The sequence below is a fragment of the Sturnira hondurensis genome, unplaced genomic scaffold (assembly GCF_014824575.4).
Source record: "Sturnira hondurensis isolate 20B ecotype Veracruz unplaced genomic scaffold, ASM1482457v3 Scaffold0022766, whole genome shotgun sequence".
Taxonomy (NCBI): Eukaryota; Metazoa; Chordata; class Mammalia; order Chiroptera; family Phyllostomidae; genus Sturnira; species Sturnira hondurensis.
Window position 1 is genome coordinate 168,185 of NW_028095397.1, and position 19,113 is coordinate 187,297.

At 49.4% G+C, this 19,113-nt stretch overlaps 1 protein-coding gene across 5 annotated transcripts in view; it reads left to right on the forward strand.

Moving 5' to 3' along the window:
• The window catches only part of ALPK1 (alpha kinase 1), a 56,441-nt gene extending 37,822 nt beyond the window's left edge, over positions 1-18,619 (forward strand). For all 5 annotated transcript variants that reach the window (XM_037036280.1, XM_037036281.1, XM_037036284.1 and 2 more), the window contains 10 exons: positions 24-110; positions 692-768; positions 3,655-3,750; positions 4,977-5,081; positions 5,743-7,801; positions 9,719-9,872; positions 10,921-11,083; positions 12,407-12,593; positions 13,720-13,968; positions 15,574-18,619. In XM_037036280.1, the coding sequence (XP_036892175.1) occupies positions 24-110; positions 692-768; positions 3,655-3,750; positions 4,977-5,081; positions 5,743-7,801; positions 9,719-9,872; positions 10,921-11,083; positions 12,407-12,593; positions 13,720-13,940 (3,149 nt within the window). In that variant the 3' untranslated portion in view covers positions 13,941-13,968; positions 15,574-18,619. The remainder of the gene's footprint in view (positions 1-23; positions 111-691; positions 769-3,654; positions 3,751-4,976; positions 5,082-5,742; positions 7,802-9,718; positions 9,873-10,920; positions 11,084-12,406; positions 12,594-13,719; positions 13,969-15,573) is intronic.
• The last annotated feature ends 494 nt before the right edge of the window (positions 18,620-19,113 follow it).

Sequence of the window (19,113 nt, forward strand, 5' to 3'; positions counted from 1 at the left end):
TCTCTTTCCCTCATTTATCACAGGCATCTGGCAATACGGAAACGAAAGTGACCAGGTCCTGGTGCAGTCTGTCTGCGTGCAGATCCGAGGGCAGATCCTGCAGAAGCTAGGTGCGCCCTGTCTGCCCGCCCGCACCGGCAACGTCCAGCAGCCTCCCTCCATGTCCTCATGTGAGAGAGGAGGACATTTAGGCCCCCAGGAGTGTGATGAATGCTCCTGAAACATGTTTTCTGTTGCATTCTAAAATTTACAGTTGTACCTTTTGAGCATTAACATGGGGTTCTCACGTTATTTCTGGTATCTGACCCTTGGTCCCCTGATGCAGTGATTGCCCATTCAATCCTCAAAGGTACTTACGAGTTTTCAAGCAGAGTTTACAGAACTGCAATTACACTTTAAAATTCAGGCATTAAAGTGTTTGAAAACTTAACAGAGGCAGGTAATTGTTCTTGTAAATATTGGAGGTGACTTTTTTGCATTCACACACGACTTGTGTGATGCACAGTGATTCTTGCTCTTTCCCTGTTGCCCACATTAAACACACTGGAAAGCAGATTATTATCTGCCATCAACTGGACCTGGCCTGGAATTTTCTGACAGGCACTAATGAATCTCCCTTCTGTAGTTTTCAAGGCATTTTCTGACATGAGAGCAGACTCTAGCAGTTACCGCCATGCCCCTCTTTTTCCAGGGATGTGGTCTGAAGCAGCAGAGTTAGTGTGGGCCTCGATCGCAGGGTACCTGACGCTTCCTCAGCCGGATAAGAAGGTTGGTTGTGCGCATGTTTGTCCTGGGTGGTCATCTCCTGTGGCACAGTTCACCTCGCTGCCTACTGGTTCTGTTGATCCTGTTCTGTTGGCTGCATGTCGGCACAGGATGGGGCCTGGGCTGCCTGCTTCTGTGCTGCTTTGTTCTCACTCACACTGGACTCCTGGCCTATAGTTAGTGTTTCTTTCTTTTTAAAAAAATACATCTTATTGACTATGCTATTACAGTTGTCCCATTTCCCCCCCTTTATTCCCCTCTACAGTGCTCCCCTCATCTCACCTGCATTCCCCCCCTTTAGTTCATGTCCATGGGTCATACATGTAAGCTCTTTGGCTTCTACATTTCCTATACTATTCTTAACCTTCCCCTGTCTATTTTTTACCTACCATTTATGCTACTTATTCTCTGTACCTCCCCCCCCACTCCCCTGCTGATAATCCTCCATGTGATCTCCATTTCTGTGATTCCGTTCCTGATCTAGTTGTTTGCTTAGTTTGTTTTTGTTTTTGTTTAGGTTCAGTTGTTAATAACTGTGAGTTTGTTGTCATTTTACTGTTCATATTTTTACCTTCTTTTCCTTAGGTAAATCCCATTAACATTTCATATAATAAGGGCTTGGTGATGATGAACTCCTTGAACTTGACCTTATCTGGGAAGCATTTTATCTGCCCTTCCATTCTATTTTTTTAAATATTTTTATTTATTTGTCTTTAGACGGGAAGGGAAGGAGAGAGGAAGAGAAACATCAATGTATGGTTGCTTCTTATGCATCCCCTGCTGGGAACTGGCCCCTGCTGTGAACTGGCCTGCAACCCAGGCATGTGCCCTGCCTGGGAATTGAACTGCAATTGTCTGGTTTGCAGGCCCACGCTCAATCACCGAGCTACACCAACCAGGGCTGCCCTTCCATTCTAAATGAAAGCTTTGCTGGATAGAGCAATCTTGGATGTAGGTCTTTGCCTTTCATGACTTGGAATACTTCTTTCCAGCCCCTTCTCGCCTTTAAGGTCTCTTTTGAGAAATCCACTGACAGTCTGATGGGAACTCCTTTGTAGGTGACTGTCCCCTTCTCTCTTGCTGCTTCTAGAATTCTCTCCTTCATTTTAATCTTGGGTAATGTAATTATGATGTGGCTTGGTGTGTTCTTCCTTGGGTCCACCTTCTTTGGGACATTCTCTAGAGCTTCCTGGAAGTCTATTTCCTTTGCCAGATTAGGGAAGTTCTACTTTATTATTTGTTCAAATAAGTTTTCCACTGTTGCTCTTCCTCTTCTCCTTCTGGTATGCCTATGATTCAGATGTTGGAATGTTTTAAGGTGTCCTGGAGGTTCCTAGGCCTCTTTTGAATTCTTATTTCTTCATTCTGTTCCAGTTGAATGATTCTTTCTTCCTTCTGGTCCATACTGTTGATTTGAGTCCCTGTTTTTTCCTGTCACTATTGGTTCCCTGTAAATTTTCCTTTATTTCATTTAACATGGCCTTCATTTTTTCATCTAATTTGCAACCATCTTCAACCAATTCTGTGAGCATTCTGATCACCAGTGTTTTGAACTGTGCATCTGATAGGTTACCTATTTTTTCATCACTTAGTTATATTTTTTCTGGAGCTTTGATCTGTTCTTTCATTTAGGCCATTTTTTTTTGTCTCAGATCATCTGTTACATAGTAATGGGTGGAGCTTTAGGTGTTCACCAGGGTGGGGCAACCCACATCGCTGAGTTGTGATGCTGTCTGTGGGGGGAGGGGTTCAAGAAGGAACAGTGCTGTTTGCTCTGCTCTCTGCTTGCTTTCAGTCACTTCCCCCACTACCCACAATCAAATTGTGCCTTTCTGGTGCTGACTCCTGGGTGCATGGGTATGTGTACATTCTGAGACACTGTTGGTCTCTCCAACAAACTCTCCTGTGAGGATGGGAGTTTTTCCTGCTGCTTCCTCAACCCCCACAGGTGTTTTCAGTCAGAGGCTTTGAGGCTTTATTTTCCTGCACTGGAACCCTGGGTTGTGTGGTCTGTCTTGCTCCCCTGTTGTTCCTCCTGGCTTATCTGCATGTGAGTATGGGACCACCTGGTGCACCAGCCACTGCCTCGCAGGGTCCACCAGCCACGGCCATGTCAGCCCCAGTCCTCCAGCTATTGCCTTGTCACGAGTCCTCCCAGCTCAGCTCCCCATCTCCACCCCTCCTACTGGTCTGGATGAATATTTCTTCTTTAACTCCTTGGTTGTCAGACTTCCATACAGTTCAATTTTCTGTCAGTTCTGGTTGCTTTTTGTTTTTAAGTTTGTTGTCCTCCTCTTGGTTACACAAGGAAGGAGGCACAGTGTGTCTACCTACGCCTCCATCTTGGCCAGAAGTCCTAGTGTTTCTATTTTGATTTGTAACTATCCACTTACGTAGTTATTTCTACTGAGGCAGTCGTTTGTCTGCTTCATTGTACATTTAGCCTTTGTGTCGCTCTGTAGCCCAGCTGACCGTGCCCAGGTGCTTGCACATAAAATCATTTCTTTGAATGAAGTGGGCAAAGTGTTGCTTAATTATTTACACTGCGTCTTCATTCAAGAAGCAAAGACGCAGGATCTGCTTTCCTGCCAGACGGTTTATTCTGTGTAGGTCTGGGCATTGGGCTGCTGCATCCCCTGAGCTGCTGACAGCCCGCCACATGGAGAGAGCTGGCTGAGCAAGCCGCTGAGCCCTCCTGGGAAGAGCTGCGTTTGTATGGTGTCCGCACCTTCAGGGTGGGACAGTGTCCCTGTGTCACAAGAACAGCGGTCTCCCAAAGCACTGGTCCATAGGGAGGGCCGATCGCCTTCCTGTCAGAGCACAAGCAGTGACTCACCGTGAATTCCCGTCTCTCCGTCTGTCTGTCTGCATGCCTGCCTTTCCCTACAGGGCATCTCTACTTCATTAGGAATTCTGGCAGACCTCTTTGTGTCCATGAGCAATCAAGAGTACGAGAAGTTTAGAAATAGCCCATGGACGAACTTGGTAAGTATCACTCGCCAAACCAGTGCAGAGAGGCATCCTCCTCCTCGATGCTGGAGTCAGGGAGCACAGTGTCTCCCCTCATGGGTGACGTCCACACTGCGGGGGATGATTCCAGCGTGTCCTGGGGGCTGTGTTGCCCCAGCACCTGGCCCGGCCCCAGACATGTGGAGGTCACTCAGTGACGGGCAAGGAGCTCCCAAATGAGTGCAGAATTCAGTTTCCACAACTGAGCCACCTCAATGACAAAGGAAAGGTGTTTTTTTTTAAGTTTTTAAACATTTTTAAAGTTTCATCATCAGCTACTCAAATCAAAGCATCAGTCACTTATTGAGGCCCCCTAGCCCTACTAATAATGATTGCTACTGTTTATACATTGCTTTACAATCCAGAAAGCATGTCTGTGTGTATGAAGTCCTTTGGGCAACAGGTGTCACCCCCATTTTAGAGAGAGATAAGCAGAGGTCTAGAGATACTGGGTCAAGTGTGCAGTGGGCAGCTTCTAAGGAAGCCGCCCGGAGCAGAACCAGGCCCCCCAGCTGCCAGGGTCTCTCTCGGTGGGAGGACATTGGCCTGTTCTCCTGCACTGTGTGGAAGCTGAGGTTTTCACATGATCTCCAAGGTTGCCATTTTTGTGAAGTGGCCACACTCAGTTCCAGGAGCTTGAGGACACACCCACGCAGCTTGCTGGCCATGCCTGGACCCTTAACTGTTGTTTTTGCTGCTGGACAAACAAAGGGGGAAAAGTCCATCCCTCGTTCACTGAAGCTGTCCTCTGGGCCTCCCCAGCCCCACCCACACGCATTGCCCTCACATGGGGTGTTGGGTCCCCTCCCCACAGCAGAAATCGAGCTCCTGGCAGGCTCCCCTTCTGCACGTCCTGTGTCTAGAACAGTGCCTGACACCAAGCTGCTCATGCATGTTTCTAAACTGAATGGAGAAACCTCATTGCTGTGAAACTGTAGGTCAAAGGTTTCTCTGCGGAGAACAGTTCAGACACCGGCCATGATCTGGCTGCAGAACGTGGGGGCCCCTCCAGAGTGGATGGTGCGGATGCTGCTGCCAGGGTGCCAGGCTGGCCTTCTCTGGGGTGCGGATGGTGCGGGGGAGGGACAGTCACTCTTCTGCGTCCCAGTTCTCACGCAGTTGGGACGGGTTGGGGGAGGCAGGGCACCCATGAGACTTGGCTTCATAGCCTTCCTGTTGCTGTGGCCTCTCCTCTCTCCCAGGGCCTGCTGAGGGACGCGGACCACCGCCTGTTGTTGGCTGCAGAAGCCTGCAAGCTAGCGGCCGCCCTCAGTCCCTACACGCCGCTCTTCGTGCTCACGGCCATGGTAAGCGGGGCATTGGGGGGAGTCATGGTCAGATCACAGGATCAGAGGTCCTGTGCGGAGGTTTCAGGGAAGAGTGGGGACATCTTGGTGGGACCTCACTAATTCCCCCAGAGGAGTGGAGGCCGTCTTCTCCAGAGCACTGTCCCCAGCACTTTGCCGTCACCAAGGGGCCTTTTCAGGAAGCACAGCCCTGGGTTCCCCACTTGATCCTGTGAATGCAGTGTCTGGGATTGGTCCCCGGAGACCTTTAGTGCTGAAACACTGCCCAGGGGACTCAAACGCACAGGAGGCTTTGGGGCCACCAGTCCATTGCTCTATTACTGCAGGGACAACATGTTTCTCTACAGCAGCCTCGTTCGCACAGAGAAACTTCCCACGTCCCACTCATAGACTCCGTTCACGTCGTCACTGATGCAAAACACTGGAGGCTGCGGAGGGTGTAGTTCCTGCCAGCCCCTCCTCCTCTATCGCCAAAACCCTGCATTCGCTGTTCGATTGTGTGTTTTTCCTAGCACCCCCGTGTCACATGCTTGTCGTCCTACACTACCGTGTTTGTTTCTTCATGGTATTCTAACGACTTTTCTCCGGGAATTCCATGGTTTTCCTGTTTTACCTCCAGTGCTCAGGTCCACATCTGATTTTGCATGTATTGTTTTCTCAGAACATCCGAGGCACGTGCTTGCTGTCCTACACTGGTTCTAGCGACTGTCCTCTGGGCACAAGAACTGCGCATCTGAGGGGAGCCAGAGAGGCCTTTGAGATCGGCCTCCTCACCCAGAGACACAACGAGGCGGCGACAGGAAGGCAGGAGCTCCACAGTCTCCTCAGAGCGGCGTTCGGCCTGGCCACGGTGCACTGCCGGCTCCACGGGGAGACTGGGCCAGGCCGAGTGGCCCGGCAGCTCTGCTGTGAGGCCATGGGGAAGCTGTACGCATTCAGTGCCTCTGCTGGGAGTCAGGAGCGAGCCGTTCTCGCCAGGGAAGTCATATGTGCTGTCAGCCAGGTGAAGGACCATTTGCAGGTTCAGAGCTTTGCAACCTCAGAAGACGGGGCTTATGTCCCAGCGGGTTTTGAGTGTGGGCTGCACAAGCCCACCCTGTATGGGCAAGTGGATTTCCAGAAAATCCTTGAAACCTATTCACAGCACCACACTTCCATGTGTGAAGTGTTTAAAAGCACTTGTAAAAACAACAAAAACAGACAGAAAGATGCCAGCCCAGGAATCTGCATCACTGCACTTAAAACAGACACAAAAAGCATAGAAACCGTGAGTACGGAAGACAGTCTGTGTCTCCAGGCAGACGGGGGAATGTCCTGCTCCCAGGTGGCTCAGAATGGCCAGGAGGTACCCAGGAGGGCAGGAAGGAGAGGCTGGGCCCATTCAGATGCCTTCCGAGTCCCCTTGGACCCAGATGTGGGGACTGAGGCAGAGTCACCAGGCCACCGCAGCAGCAGGGGAGCTATTCTGACCGACAGCCAGAGCTCCTGCTCCTGGAGCAAGTTATCAAGGTGCAGTGCTTCCAGCAGCTGGGAAGAGGTGAGTGATCCAGGAGGCAAGAGCCCGACCAGAGGACAGCCTAGTGGAGAGCATCTGGCAGACACTCAGGGTCCTGCAGCTGTCGTGGGAGTGCGAGGGAGTGACGAGGGAAGCACAGCCCTGTGCTCACTGGCTTCAGAGCTTCATGACCTCTCTTTCCCAGGGTCCAAGGGAAATAGTTCAGAGTCCTATCCACCTCACGTGCCCTTGGCCGCTGCCCCGCCTTGTGGTGCCAGGGCCACACTCATGGCCTTCAGCACAGGGAAGCTGGAGTGTGGTCTGGAAGAAATGCAGGAAGTCAGAACTACAGGCTCCAGAGACACTTCTGCTCATCCCAGACCCTCCTCTGGGTCTGCTGCTTGGTCTCCTGATCCTGACTGGCCCAAGAACATGGCCACCCCTCCTTCAGTCCAAGAAGAGACCTTTGAAATGATGGACGACTCTCCAGAAACCAGCTGTGCTGCCAGAGACTGGTCTGGAGGAGACGAGGGAGACCTCACACGTGGCACTGGCGTTGCATTGAAAGGGAGCCCTGCCGAGGTGGACCCGGAAGGGGACACAGCAGATGGCACAGAGGACATGCCCCGGGGCTCCCGTGGAGGCACAGGCGATTCTCCAGGCGGAAGTTCCATGATGGCATGTCGCTCTGTCACTCCTCTCTGGCCTCGTCAGAACCCAGACAAGGGACAAAGCAGGGACTCAGCCCCAGAGCCAGACGTGGACCCTGATGCATCCACGGTGGATGAGCAGGGCCAGCTCCTCAACCTGATGGAGCAGCACGACCGTCCCGGGCCGTGTGCCCCGAGGCAGCCCTGTGCTCCAGGGGCTGGGCCGCCCCCCGCCCCCAGAAGCCGTGAGGACTGTGCGAGCACGGAGGAAGGGGACGCGCCTGCAGATGTGCTCAACTGCAGCCACAGCTCCAGCTCGTCCTTGGCGAGCTGGTGGAGCTCTCCCACGTTCTCCAGCGGGTCCTCGGAGGGGGGCAGCCCCTGGTCCTACCTGAATTCCAGCGGGAGCTCTTTCGCCTCCTTGGCAGGGTCAGCTAGGCAGGAAACCCTGGAGGCTCGCACCCTGGAGCCTGATGACCTTGAAAGGCTGCTGGCGGGGGTGACACATGAGTGGCTGTTCCAGAGGCTGGAGCACACCGGGGTGTTCAAGCCCAGCCAGCTGCGCCGGGCATACGGTGAGTGTGGCAGCCTCGGGCAGGTGCAGCCGGGAGGCACCTCCGTGCTGGGGCTCTTGGGGGATGAACACCTCCATGCTGGTCTTCACCCCTTAAAGTGTAGGGGACATGGAGATCCTGTCATGCGGGAAGGGGTGGAGAAAGATGCCCTGCAGGCCACCCTGGCTTGGCTGGGTGGCTCCAGAGGCTCCAGGACTCGGGTCACCTGTGTTTGGAGGTTTGCTAGAAGGACACACGAGGCCGTCTAGAGATGGGAATCTCGGCAGACTCAGGGACAGTCAGGCTCTGGGGCGGCTCTGGGGCCATTTCCTTGCAGTGCCCGTTCGTTCATTCTCACTAATGGGCAGCAGTTTCTCACGGCACTTCTCCACACGGCTTCCAGGAGGCAGAGTCTGGCCCAGCGGAACACCAGCCTTCCAGTGGGCAGCGTTTTACCCCTGTGCACCGAGGGGTCTCTGGCCAGTGAGGGGACTGGTCGAATGTCCCCCCGTCACAGTCAGCACTGGCTTCCCACCTGAGGAGCAGCTGGGGGTTCTCTCCTGCAACGGGCCTGGGGTGGGGCCGCCCGCCAGGCACACGTCCAGGGAGGGTAGGGTGGGTAGAGGCTCCGGGAAGAAAACCAGACGAGGCCTCTGGGCTAGGTCTCCTAGCCCAGAGGGTTCCACTGTAATGCCCAAGATACTGAAGAATTATTGAAAAAAATTTTAAATGCTGCAAAGTGCACTTCAGAAGAAGCCATGCAGCTGGCTAAGCACTGGGTTCTAAGGTAGCAGTTCTCAGGCACCATGTGGGCCCCAGAGGCTCTTGAACCTCCAGGCCTCGCCCGAGGGATGTCTGTCTGACACCTCAGGCTGTGGATCTAGGCCTCAGTATTTTTTCCTAGTTTTATTGAGAAATAATCGACATATATCACTGCGTAAGTTTGAGGCGTGTGGCATGAAGGTTTGATTACAAGTGAAGTGATTCCAGTAGGTTCACTAACATCCATCTTCTCACGTAAATACAATAGAAATGAAAGGAAGAAAAAGGGGAAAAGATTCTTTTTATGATGGAAACCCCCAGGATTTCCTCTCTGAACGACACAGGTCTCTGACCCAGCGCCAGTGGCAGTCGGCTCGCTGTTGGCTGCACTCTGTGGACGCAGCGTCTTACACTGGAGCCTGGCCGCCTTCCTCCAAAGACTGCCCCACCTCCACCCCTGTAACCACAACTCCGATCTCTCTCTCTCTTTCTCTTTTTATTCCACGTGAAAGTGACATCATACCACACCCTAAAATGTAGCATTTCTTCTTCAAGGTTCACATTGGTTTTTCTCCTCAAAGAGCTGCTTCTTGCTCACCCACCTTCTCCATTCTTCAAGGCAGAGTTTTTATTCTCTCTTTTCCTTTCTCAGTCCAGTTTACATCTTTGTACAGTAGCTATAATTTTTCAAGTAATTCCTGGATTTTCCCAACTTAAAACAAGGGAGAGGGGGAAAGGGTGTGCTTTATATGTAATCTAGGATCCCTGGAGTTGCTGGGAAACTGAGGTACAATTTGGACTTACTGCTGCGCATGGGACCTGGCACCCAGGTCGCCAGGAGAGGTGCAGGGCCTGTGCCAGGACCGTCTGTGTTCCAAGGCCCTTCAGTCTCTTCTCTTTTCATACAAAAACCCTGCCTTTTTCTTAAAGTTGCCATCACAAACGAGATTCTGTGGCTCAAAGGCTATTCTGCATTTTATTCTAAAGCTTTTCTTGCTTATTGTACTTTGCTACCTTTTTTATTAGTCATCGCGAGGAGGCTAACGTTTAAGAAATGCACAGAGAAGCTGAAGATTTCAGATATGCTGGACGAGGACCTGTGTTACTTCAACTTTGTCCATCAATCGTGATATCGTTTGGAACGTAAGATCCATTTTCCTCATCTTCTTTTTACAGATGCTCTTTTGTTGAAATATTCTAAGAAGTCTGAATTGTGGACGGCCCAGGAAACTGTAGTGTACCTGGGGGACTACCTGAACGTGAAGAAGAAAGGCAGACAAAGAAACGCTTTCTGGGTCCATCATCTTCACCAAGAGGAAACGCTGGGGAGGTATTGCTTGAGAACATCAATGCCACTCCTCCAAAAAGGGCCGATTTTCCCCTCTGCTAGCCACTGTCGCCCCCTTAGTGCTCTTCTGCTCTCGGCATCTTCAGTTACCCCTGGTCAACCACAGTCTGGAAATTCCAGAAACAAACAACTCACGAGTTTTAAACATGTGCTATTTGGATGACACCACGCAGTGTCCCTTCTGTCCCTCTCAGGACATGAATCATCCCTTTGTCCATCATGTCCCCACCCACTGGTCACTTAGCAGTGTCTCCGTTGTAGCTCAGCGGGTAGGTATCACAGTGCCTGAGTTCAAGTCACCCTGATTTTATGTCACAGTGCCACATTCACATACCTTATGACAGTGCATTTACCATTAGTTACTGTTGTTACTCTCTTACTATGCCTGACTTAATAAATTAATCCTTGTCGTGTGTATAGGGAAAATGTAGTATATGTAGGAATCAGTACCATTTGCAGTTTCAGGCATCCACCAGGGATCCGGGATGTACCCCCCACAAATAAGGAGGGACGGCTGTAATCATTTAAGAGATTTTGAAAGGCTGAGGTAGCTGGCCAGAATATATGATTTCAGCTTCCTACTCCTCTCTCATCCTCATTAACTTACAGGTAACAGTTTTCATGGACTGACCGACGTTCTGTCAGCTGTCTTGCACAGACCTGTGTGACTCAGACCCATTATGGAAATGTTACCACCCTATGGAAAAGATAGGAAAGGCGGACCATCTGCCCACTGGCAGGAGAGGGAATGTGCTAGAGGGGCCTAGTTAAACTATGAAAGCCACATTTCTTATATATAAACAATCCTGCCAAAAAGGCAGGAGAACCCTTTGAGGCCTGAGATGCATCCCATCCAGGTAGATACATGGCTGGGAGCCCAGAGTCACCTGCATGAGGGTGGGCTGACGGGCTGCAGGGCAGAGCTGCCCAGTGGGGGGGACCCCGGTCAGAGATGGCGGCACAGAGCAGGGAACCGGAGTGGCTACATCCTCCAGGAAACAGCCACCGAGGTGGTTTTGTTTGTTCGTAGATACGTTGGGAAGGAGTACAAGGACCCAAAGAAGCTGTGGCTCCATTTCTCTGACGTGGAGCGACAGATGACTGCCCAGCACTACGTGACTGAATTTAACAAGAGGCTTTATGAACAGAAGATCCCAACACAGATATTCTATATCCCGTCTGCGGTACTGCTGGTAAGGTTGGAGAGAGCAGGTTCTTGGGAGAATGGGCCCGTAAACATAGGTTAGATTTCTCTCCCCAGCCTACCATTCATTCTCCTCCACCATCATTGCCACGAAAATCGGCTCAGTCACCAGCCTCCTCTACCTGCTGCATCCACCTAGACAGGTAAATGAGGCAGGACTGGCCATCCCCTGAGTGGGCTGGTCGCACGGGAACCCTGTGGATCCCGTGTCTGGCCCCACGGTCAGGTCAGCCCTCAGCAGCCCTTTCTTCATCTCCTCTGCTTTTGGAGACTGCGCCTGACAGCCTTTCCCCTCAACGTGGCTCACAGACCCCAATTCATACCTATTGGCCCCCAACCCTGTGCCATAGCTTCAACACAGTAGCAAGAAAACACGAGTATTAGGTTTTTACTTTCCAGTAAACCTGTTATGAAGGTTTTGTTCCAAACCTGTTCTCCTCTCATTTCTACCCACGACTCACAGCTCTGTGTGCGGGGACCTCCAAGGCTGATTAATCTCTTCACAAAGATGCCTCTCGGAGCGTATTGGGGCGACTGCCCACCAACTTCTCTCCTCTTTGGGTTGAGAAGACCCTGCTTCTCCAGAGATCCTCATTCATGCCTAAAGGATTGTTTTCTTTACCTGGTGACATTTTCAGACCTATTTAGGCCTGTTTTTACTACAGTGACAAACCGTCTTCTGTTTTGTACTGTCTTTATGTCGAGTGCCATGCCAGGCATTTAACAAACACCAACTCTCACCTTCTGAAACAAGTCTGCAAAGTCGGACACACGCAGAAATGCTCACGGGAGAGCAGCCTGGGACCCTGCTCATGATCTGGCCATGACCCCTGCAAGCCTGCCCCAGGGGGATCACACGTCACAGCCCATGTGTGATGTGTGTGTTTTAATGCAAGAGTAATAATTTTAGGTTCTGTTGCATGCTATACCATGCTAAGCACTTGACATGCATATAAAGAAAGCAAAATCTTGGCCCTGGCTGGTGTAGCTCAATGGATTGAGCACGGGCTGCAAACCAAAGGGTCTCTGGTTCGATTCCCAGTCAGGGCACATGCCTGGGTTGCAGGCCAGGTCCCCAGTGGGGGCCACATAAGAGGCAACCACACATGGATGTTTCTCTCCCTCTCTTTCTCCCTCCCTTACCCTCTCTCTAAAAGTAAATAAATAAATAAATAAATTTTTAAAAAACACCAAAATCTAGAAGTAACAAACCTCCTAAGTGGCAAAGCTGAGATTCAAAGTGGTATCTACTTGTCCCCAAAGCCCGTACCTTCACTGTTAGGTCCCACGGGCCCCCATTTCTATTTTTCAGATTTTAGAGGGCAAGAGGATACAAGGATGTGTCAGTGTGGAACCTTACATTCTGGGAGAGTTTGTAAAATTATCAAATAACACCAAAGTGGTGAAAACGGAATACAAAGCCACGGAATATGGCCTGGCTTATGGACATTTTTCTTACGAGTTTTCTAATCACAGAGAAGTTGTGGTAGATTTACAAGGTATGTGAAACTGGGGGTTACTTTTTGTATTTAAAATTATTTATTTGTAAACACGAGGTTTTTGTCACTAGCTCTACCAATCACTAATAGACTGTTCAGTGAATATTTAGAATTAATTGATTTGATTCTATGTAGCAAATGATGCCTGAGAAAATATCTACAGCATATGTCTCTAAGATGTCAAGTAATCGCTGTAAAGATTGGGCTCACGTTCTGTTGAGCTAAATTCTGGAGCAAATCCATGACAGATTTTTAAATTTTGCCTGGTGAACTTGAGCTGACTGCGTTTCTTCATGGTGAACGTTTCAATATGTGAAACTCTCTGGCTCCTGCCTGGCTCCCACCTTCTGCCTTCACTACAGGGGCGATATTGGGGTCATTGGGGAACCAAGAGCTATGTGTCCTTGAATCTGACTTCTACATGTCCTGCCCTAATATTTTAATTTCATTTCTGTTCTCCTGGTGTATTACTTATCAGAATCATTAGCCAACACTCTGCACTTTGTTTAAATGATAAAAGAGGTTACTTCTAATTATTTCTGGCAGTGATTTGATGACATTCTCCCAGATCTTCTTTGCCCCCTTCCACAGCATTTGGCAGGACTTCCTGTCACAATGGGACTCACACTCGCTCAGACCAGCGTTCAGTCCACCTCGTTTCACAAGCATTTAGCTCAACAGGCACAGACGGCTGACGGCCTGTCTGGTGCAGTGTGCCTGGCGTCTGAACCAGTGTTTCGTGCGCTATGTGCACTCAATAAAAGCTTGTTAAGCAAATTATATAAATTCATGAATAAGGCACTAAAGAAATGTGGGAGTTATGAGAAAACCATTCAATATTGTGATTTTCTGTAATTACGTAAGTACATTTTATTACTCTGTAATTCCTTGAAAATCGGTGGTTTGGGTGTGTTGTATATGACAAATTCAGTTATCCAATATTCAGTTCTTCCTTCTTAAGAGCAGTAATTGGACTTTGTAACACGAAATCCCTCAGCGGAGATGCATTAAGTGTAGGGCACAGGGTGACCTCGTCTTAAGTGTCTGAGTCCATACAGTTTTCCTGAAAGGCTTTGCTGACATGCACAGCAGACCTTGCTCTCAGGCAGGCTTCTCCCCCCTCCAGGCTGGGTGACTGGTGACGGAAAGGGGCTCATCTACTTGACAGACCCCCAGATCCACTCTGTGGACCAGAAAGGCGTCGCCGCCAACTTTGGAAGACGGGGCATTTCTTACTTCTTCACCCACCAGCACGTGGACTGCAATGAGATCTGCCATCGTCTGTCTCTGACCAGGCCGTTCGCCGTTCGCCCAGACCAGCCTCGGGTGGCGTGGGTTGAGGGCTGATGGCAGTGGGCCGAGGTCTCTCCTGCAGGTACACGGGGCTCAGCACAGCCTGGTCCCAGAGGGCTGGGTCTGGGCCATGATTTGTGAGAGCTGGTGAGTGAGTGTCAGTCGGTTTCAGGCCCACATTTAATGACAGTGCGAGGCCTGGGGAGGCTCTCTGCTTCGGACACAATTACCATTCATCCTGTAATGGTCCTTTCCCCAAAAACATGTCCCATGTGTCTAACCCCTTCTTGGGATTTGCTTTTTGAAGAACCCGTACTAACAAGTTTATTAAAGAAATTGGAAAAATTACCTTATTAACAAAATAAAGGAAATCATGTTATAATAAAAGATAAAAGTTATAATAAAAGTTCTGATTATTATAAAGTTATAATAAAAGTTCTGATTAAAAGATACAGAAAAAGTGACTTAAAATTGAAACTCAATTCATGGTTATAAGCTCTTTGCAAACAGGGCATAAAGCATTGATGGAATTGTGGCATCTCCATCTTGCATTAATGAAGTGGACCTGGGCCAGGTGACTGTGAAGGGCACGCTGTCCGCGGACTGGGGGGGACTCATGCTGTAGGTGCTGGTAGAGGCTGCTCCCCCTCGGTCAGTCTTTCCCTGAAAGTGGGACGAGAAACCAATGACAAAATAGCATCTAGGGACCAGCAGGGATTTTCCATGTGAGCTGGGTATTTGGTACAATCAGGGAAGTGATGTCTTTAACGTTTCTAATTTCCTTCTCTAGTCTTTCATAGTTCTTTCTGATAGCAAAATTGATACTGGGAAATTTTCAAGTGATTTTTTTTTTTTACAAAAACTCCATTATCACTTTTCTAAATTGAACTAAATAATGACTTTGTATTTTAATCTTCTGCCTGTGGAGTTGTGAGATGACAGTATTTAAAAAGCTGAGTTCCAGGGGTGAAGTTAGACAGGAGGAGACCGGTTTTGTTCCTTGGATGTCGGAGGTCGGGCACCGCTCTCGTGGGAGGCGAAGCTCATTGTCAGCCGTCACCGCACACACAGGCTCATCCACGCAGACTCCTCGAAGACTAGGTGTGAGGTGGGGGGGGGGGTGAGAGAAAAACAAGTCTCTTTGTCACGGTGCAGACTCCTCGCAGACTAGGTGTGAGGTGGGGGGGGGGGGTGAGAGAAAAACAAGTCTCTTTGTCACGGTGCGTAAGCGGCTGCGTGAGCAAGCTTTGCAGCTGTGCCAGGAGCTCGAGCTTTCAGCCCATAAAGCCAGTGTGAATAATCCTTTCTCAGAGCAGTGGCTTTGTCAGGTGAACTTGAACCGCATCGGATCTGCCCATTCCCACCGCACTCGGCCTGTCCCCCCGGGGCCTTCGCCATCTTGGCTGTTGTTTAAAGAGAACGAGCAATCCATCATTGGCCCAGGGAGCCACTTTCTCGTGGAGGAGTCAGACCAGCCTGTGACGGGGCGCTGCCCCAGGGTTCTGCAGATTAGCGGCACTTGGCCACTCACGTGCTCCCAGAAGATTAAGTGGGTGACCTTGTTCGGCCCAGACAAAGGGCTCTCCTCACAGGCAGGGAGCCTTACAGAAGCTGGGAAGGTGGAAAACAGAATTTTCGAGAAAACTTACCCAGGATGTTATTCTCCATCTACCTATCTCCCCTACAGACCATGGCACAAAGCAGGCCCCACCTGCCCAGGAGGTGCAAGGTCATCCCCAGGCCTGGCCGCCCCTTCCTGGTCTGGCTGCTGCCCCCACAAGTGACAGAGACGCGGTAACGCACTTCCTGAGGGGCCCCGGGGGTCCTGCCACTACAGTATCAGGTTACTGACATGGTTACCCGTGGTGTGGTCCCCACAGGAACAAAATCCTGCATGAGTCGCCTACAGAAATGAGCTCCCAGTGCAAGCTGGAAATACAGCCTTTAACTTACCACGCCAAATCAAATGTTCATTGTATTACAGAAAGTATTTTTTAAATAAGTGAATCTCTAGGGCATGTGCTGTTTTTAGAACTGATTTTCAAAAGCAGGAAGAAAAATACAATTATAGTGTTTACTTTTATATTAAATAAGTACATTAATTAAAATTAACGTAAGAAAAATATCTTTCTAATTAAATATGTTTTAAAACTTAAAATAATGTTAAAGTTCAGTTTGTGTTTTGCCACTTAGACACTGGGAATGATATAGGCAACAGAGAAAGAATCTCAGTTCCTTTCAGGTTCTGGTGGACTTGAGGCGGTGCTGTTATCAGAAATGTCTTCATTATTTATATTTGGTACATATTTTGACACTCCAAATTCTCTCTTAAAGTACAGGCCATTTTCTAGTGAAAGGGGTTTAGAGTCAGAGTGCTCTATTTTGTTACCTTTAACTGAATTTTCAAACACACCCTCTCTCACTGCCTGTGTGTCCCATAAATGTCCCATCATGGCACAGGACAGCCGTGGCCCGTGTGCATGTCCCCGTGAAGCAGGACACCAGAGTTAGCCTCCACTTGCTATTCAAATCACCAAAGCACCGAGGGACTGTAAAAACACTTTTGTTAGATTTTGACATTGTCTTTTCCAAATAACAGAAGGACCCACAGCAACTGGCTCTCAGTAGTGAACCTTCCCTCTGGGCAGGGCACCTGGGATGTCTGCAGTGTCCCCTTGGGCCGGACCAAGGTCCCTGAGCCACCTGCATCAGTGGCACGGGACCCAGGGACAGGAGCCTCTGGCCAGCTGCACCCTTCCCGGCCTCCAGGGCATGTTTGTGCCAGAGCCGGGTGGACCAGGCCAGCACACAGCCTCTGAGCCTGTGATCTGCTTGCCCAGCACAGAAACACGAGGAAGACCCTGCAATGCATGTAAATGTTCAGAGCGATGGGGCCCAGGGGCCTCTGCAAAAACTCAAAGCCATAGATTGTTCCAATAAAGGAAATTTGAAATGTCAAAGTCCTAGGGCTCCCAGACTGAGCTGGGCATTAAAAAGAGCACCGCAGCTCTGTGCAACTCAACCTCCCGCCAAACTGGTCTGCTCATCCCTCTTGCCACCTCATATCCCTGAGTCCCCACGGCATGGCCTCTGTGCCATCTAAGCTGAGCAAGGACACACACGCAGCACGCATCGTCCCCAAGCCTCTCAAGATGATAGGATCTCATATCGAGGTGGATTAAACTGGCTTCTCTGAAAGTGCATCACCAAGTATCAGCTTCACTACGTTCCACTCTGGGTTACCAGAGGGACACAGACTGGGGGGTGGGCACAAGTGCACCCTGCACAGCCCACAGCCTCTTGTTGGTCATGGCCACACAGCAGCTGATGACTAGAATACAGACAGCTCCAACTTGCCCTCGATGTCAGGAGAAGGCCACTCTTTGTGACCAATACCTTTAAGAATTAAATCAAGTACAGATCAGTAGGAATTAAGTGCTGGGTCATGGGGTGGACATCAACTGTTTCACTTCCTTGGCAGTGTTTGAAGAGGCACGAAAAATGCTGTGCTCTGAACACCTACGACCCAGATCAGATCTCAGATACTAAAAGCTGAAGTGAAAAGGTCCTTGAGGAAAATTAATGTTTTATAATTTTAAAAATCAACCCAGCTATCAGGAAAATACTGTTTTCAGGAAGGATTTTATAGTCTGATACAGCTGACTCATACACCTGCTGGAAGAGAAGAGACTGCTAAGGTTTGCATATTTATTGGACTGTTTCCTTTGAAAAAATTACCTATTCCCTTCTGCTGAATATGAGTTCCTTTTGTCCCTGCAAAATAACCCTAGTGTTATTTTTTCTTTCAACCCTAACAATATGGTTATGAAAAGAGGTAAGGTTCAGAGAACCACCAGCACCTAAGTCTAAATGCAACAGTGTGACCTTGAAGGAAATACACCCACTTTTTTGGGGGGGGACCTTTAAAAAATCCAGATCAAGTGGCTGCTTCTCAGATGTAAAGGTCCCTGTCCACAACTTTAAGTAGAACTGACCCTTGTTGTCCCTCTCAGCTGTGGAACGGAGGGAATAAATGAGAAGACACACCCACCTTTCCCCCCTGGGCCTGCATACACAGAGGCTCACACAGACACACACATGCGCTTGTGCACACACATGCATACATACACTCAATCACAGAGGCTTTCTCACACTGTCACAAAGGAAGCCCCGTGCTTCCTTACAGTGGCACACTGTCACTGTCGCGTGGTAATTACTTGTTTACGTGTCTGCCTCTCCATTAGCTGGGAGCACGTGACAGCAGGGACCAAGTTCAGTGTTTCAGCCCCAGGGCCAGCCCAGCCCCCGGCTATCAGTGAGGCCTCGCTGGATGTGAGGACCGAATCATTAAAACTCACAAGATGAATTGAGAGTGCAGTTTTATGATTGGCCCATTGTGCGCCACGCTTGGTGCGATACAGGGTTTCACGTCGCACCCTGCACCCTGCACGTGCTCCATGCGTGTCTGCAAGCCGCGTGAATGAATGATGGCAGGTGAAAAATCTCTTAATTAGATCCAGAGGGTCCTCTTTATTTGTAGAACCAAGTAAAAAAGGCGTTCTCAGGCACTGGAAAGAGCTATGCTGACATCTTTGTTTTCCAGAAGACTCATCTGAATGGTAATGAGTGTGGAAAATGGATTAGCTCCTGGGTGGACAGGTTTTTTATTTGTTTGTTTGTTTGTTTGTTTGTTTTGTCTGGAGAAAAAGTGAAAATGCCCAAGTGTTTCACCGTTTACTTGTAGCCAGTCCCTTGTTTCCTATGATTTTTATTTTCGTGCTTATTAAATTAAAACAATTATTGGTTCACAAATTAAAATTGGTAAAAAAAACCCCACTGTTCCCAGTGTTGTGTTGATGTGGAATTTGATCATTATTTTGTGTGTCTGTCAATGTGCTAACTCTGGAGAGAGAGGCCCCTTTGGCCCTTGGCCTCCAGTGACAGGACAGTTCTTTCCTCCAGCAGGGTTCTCTTCCTATGCATCCGTGATCTAATTTTTAAAGATGATTGATAAATGTTGCTAACCTACATCATATGCATTACCTCATAGTCTTCACAGAAAGCACAAACTATTTTAAAAATAAGACACAAAGCAGGCCCATGATTGGTCGTGGCTCAGAAATCAGGTATTGTAAGTGCAATAGAAAGGCTGTTTTTCAAGTGTCGTGAACTACAGAGTGTGACTCCCCCTTTGGCCGGACTGGGGGAGCGTCACTGAGATTATGGG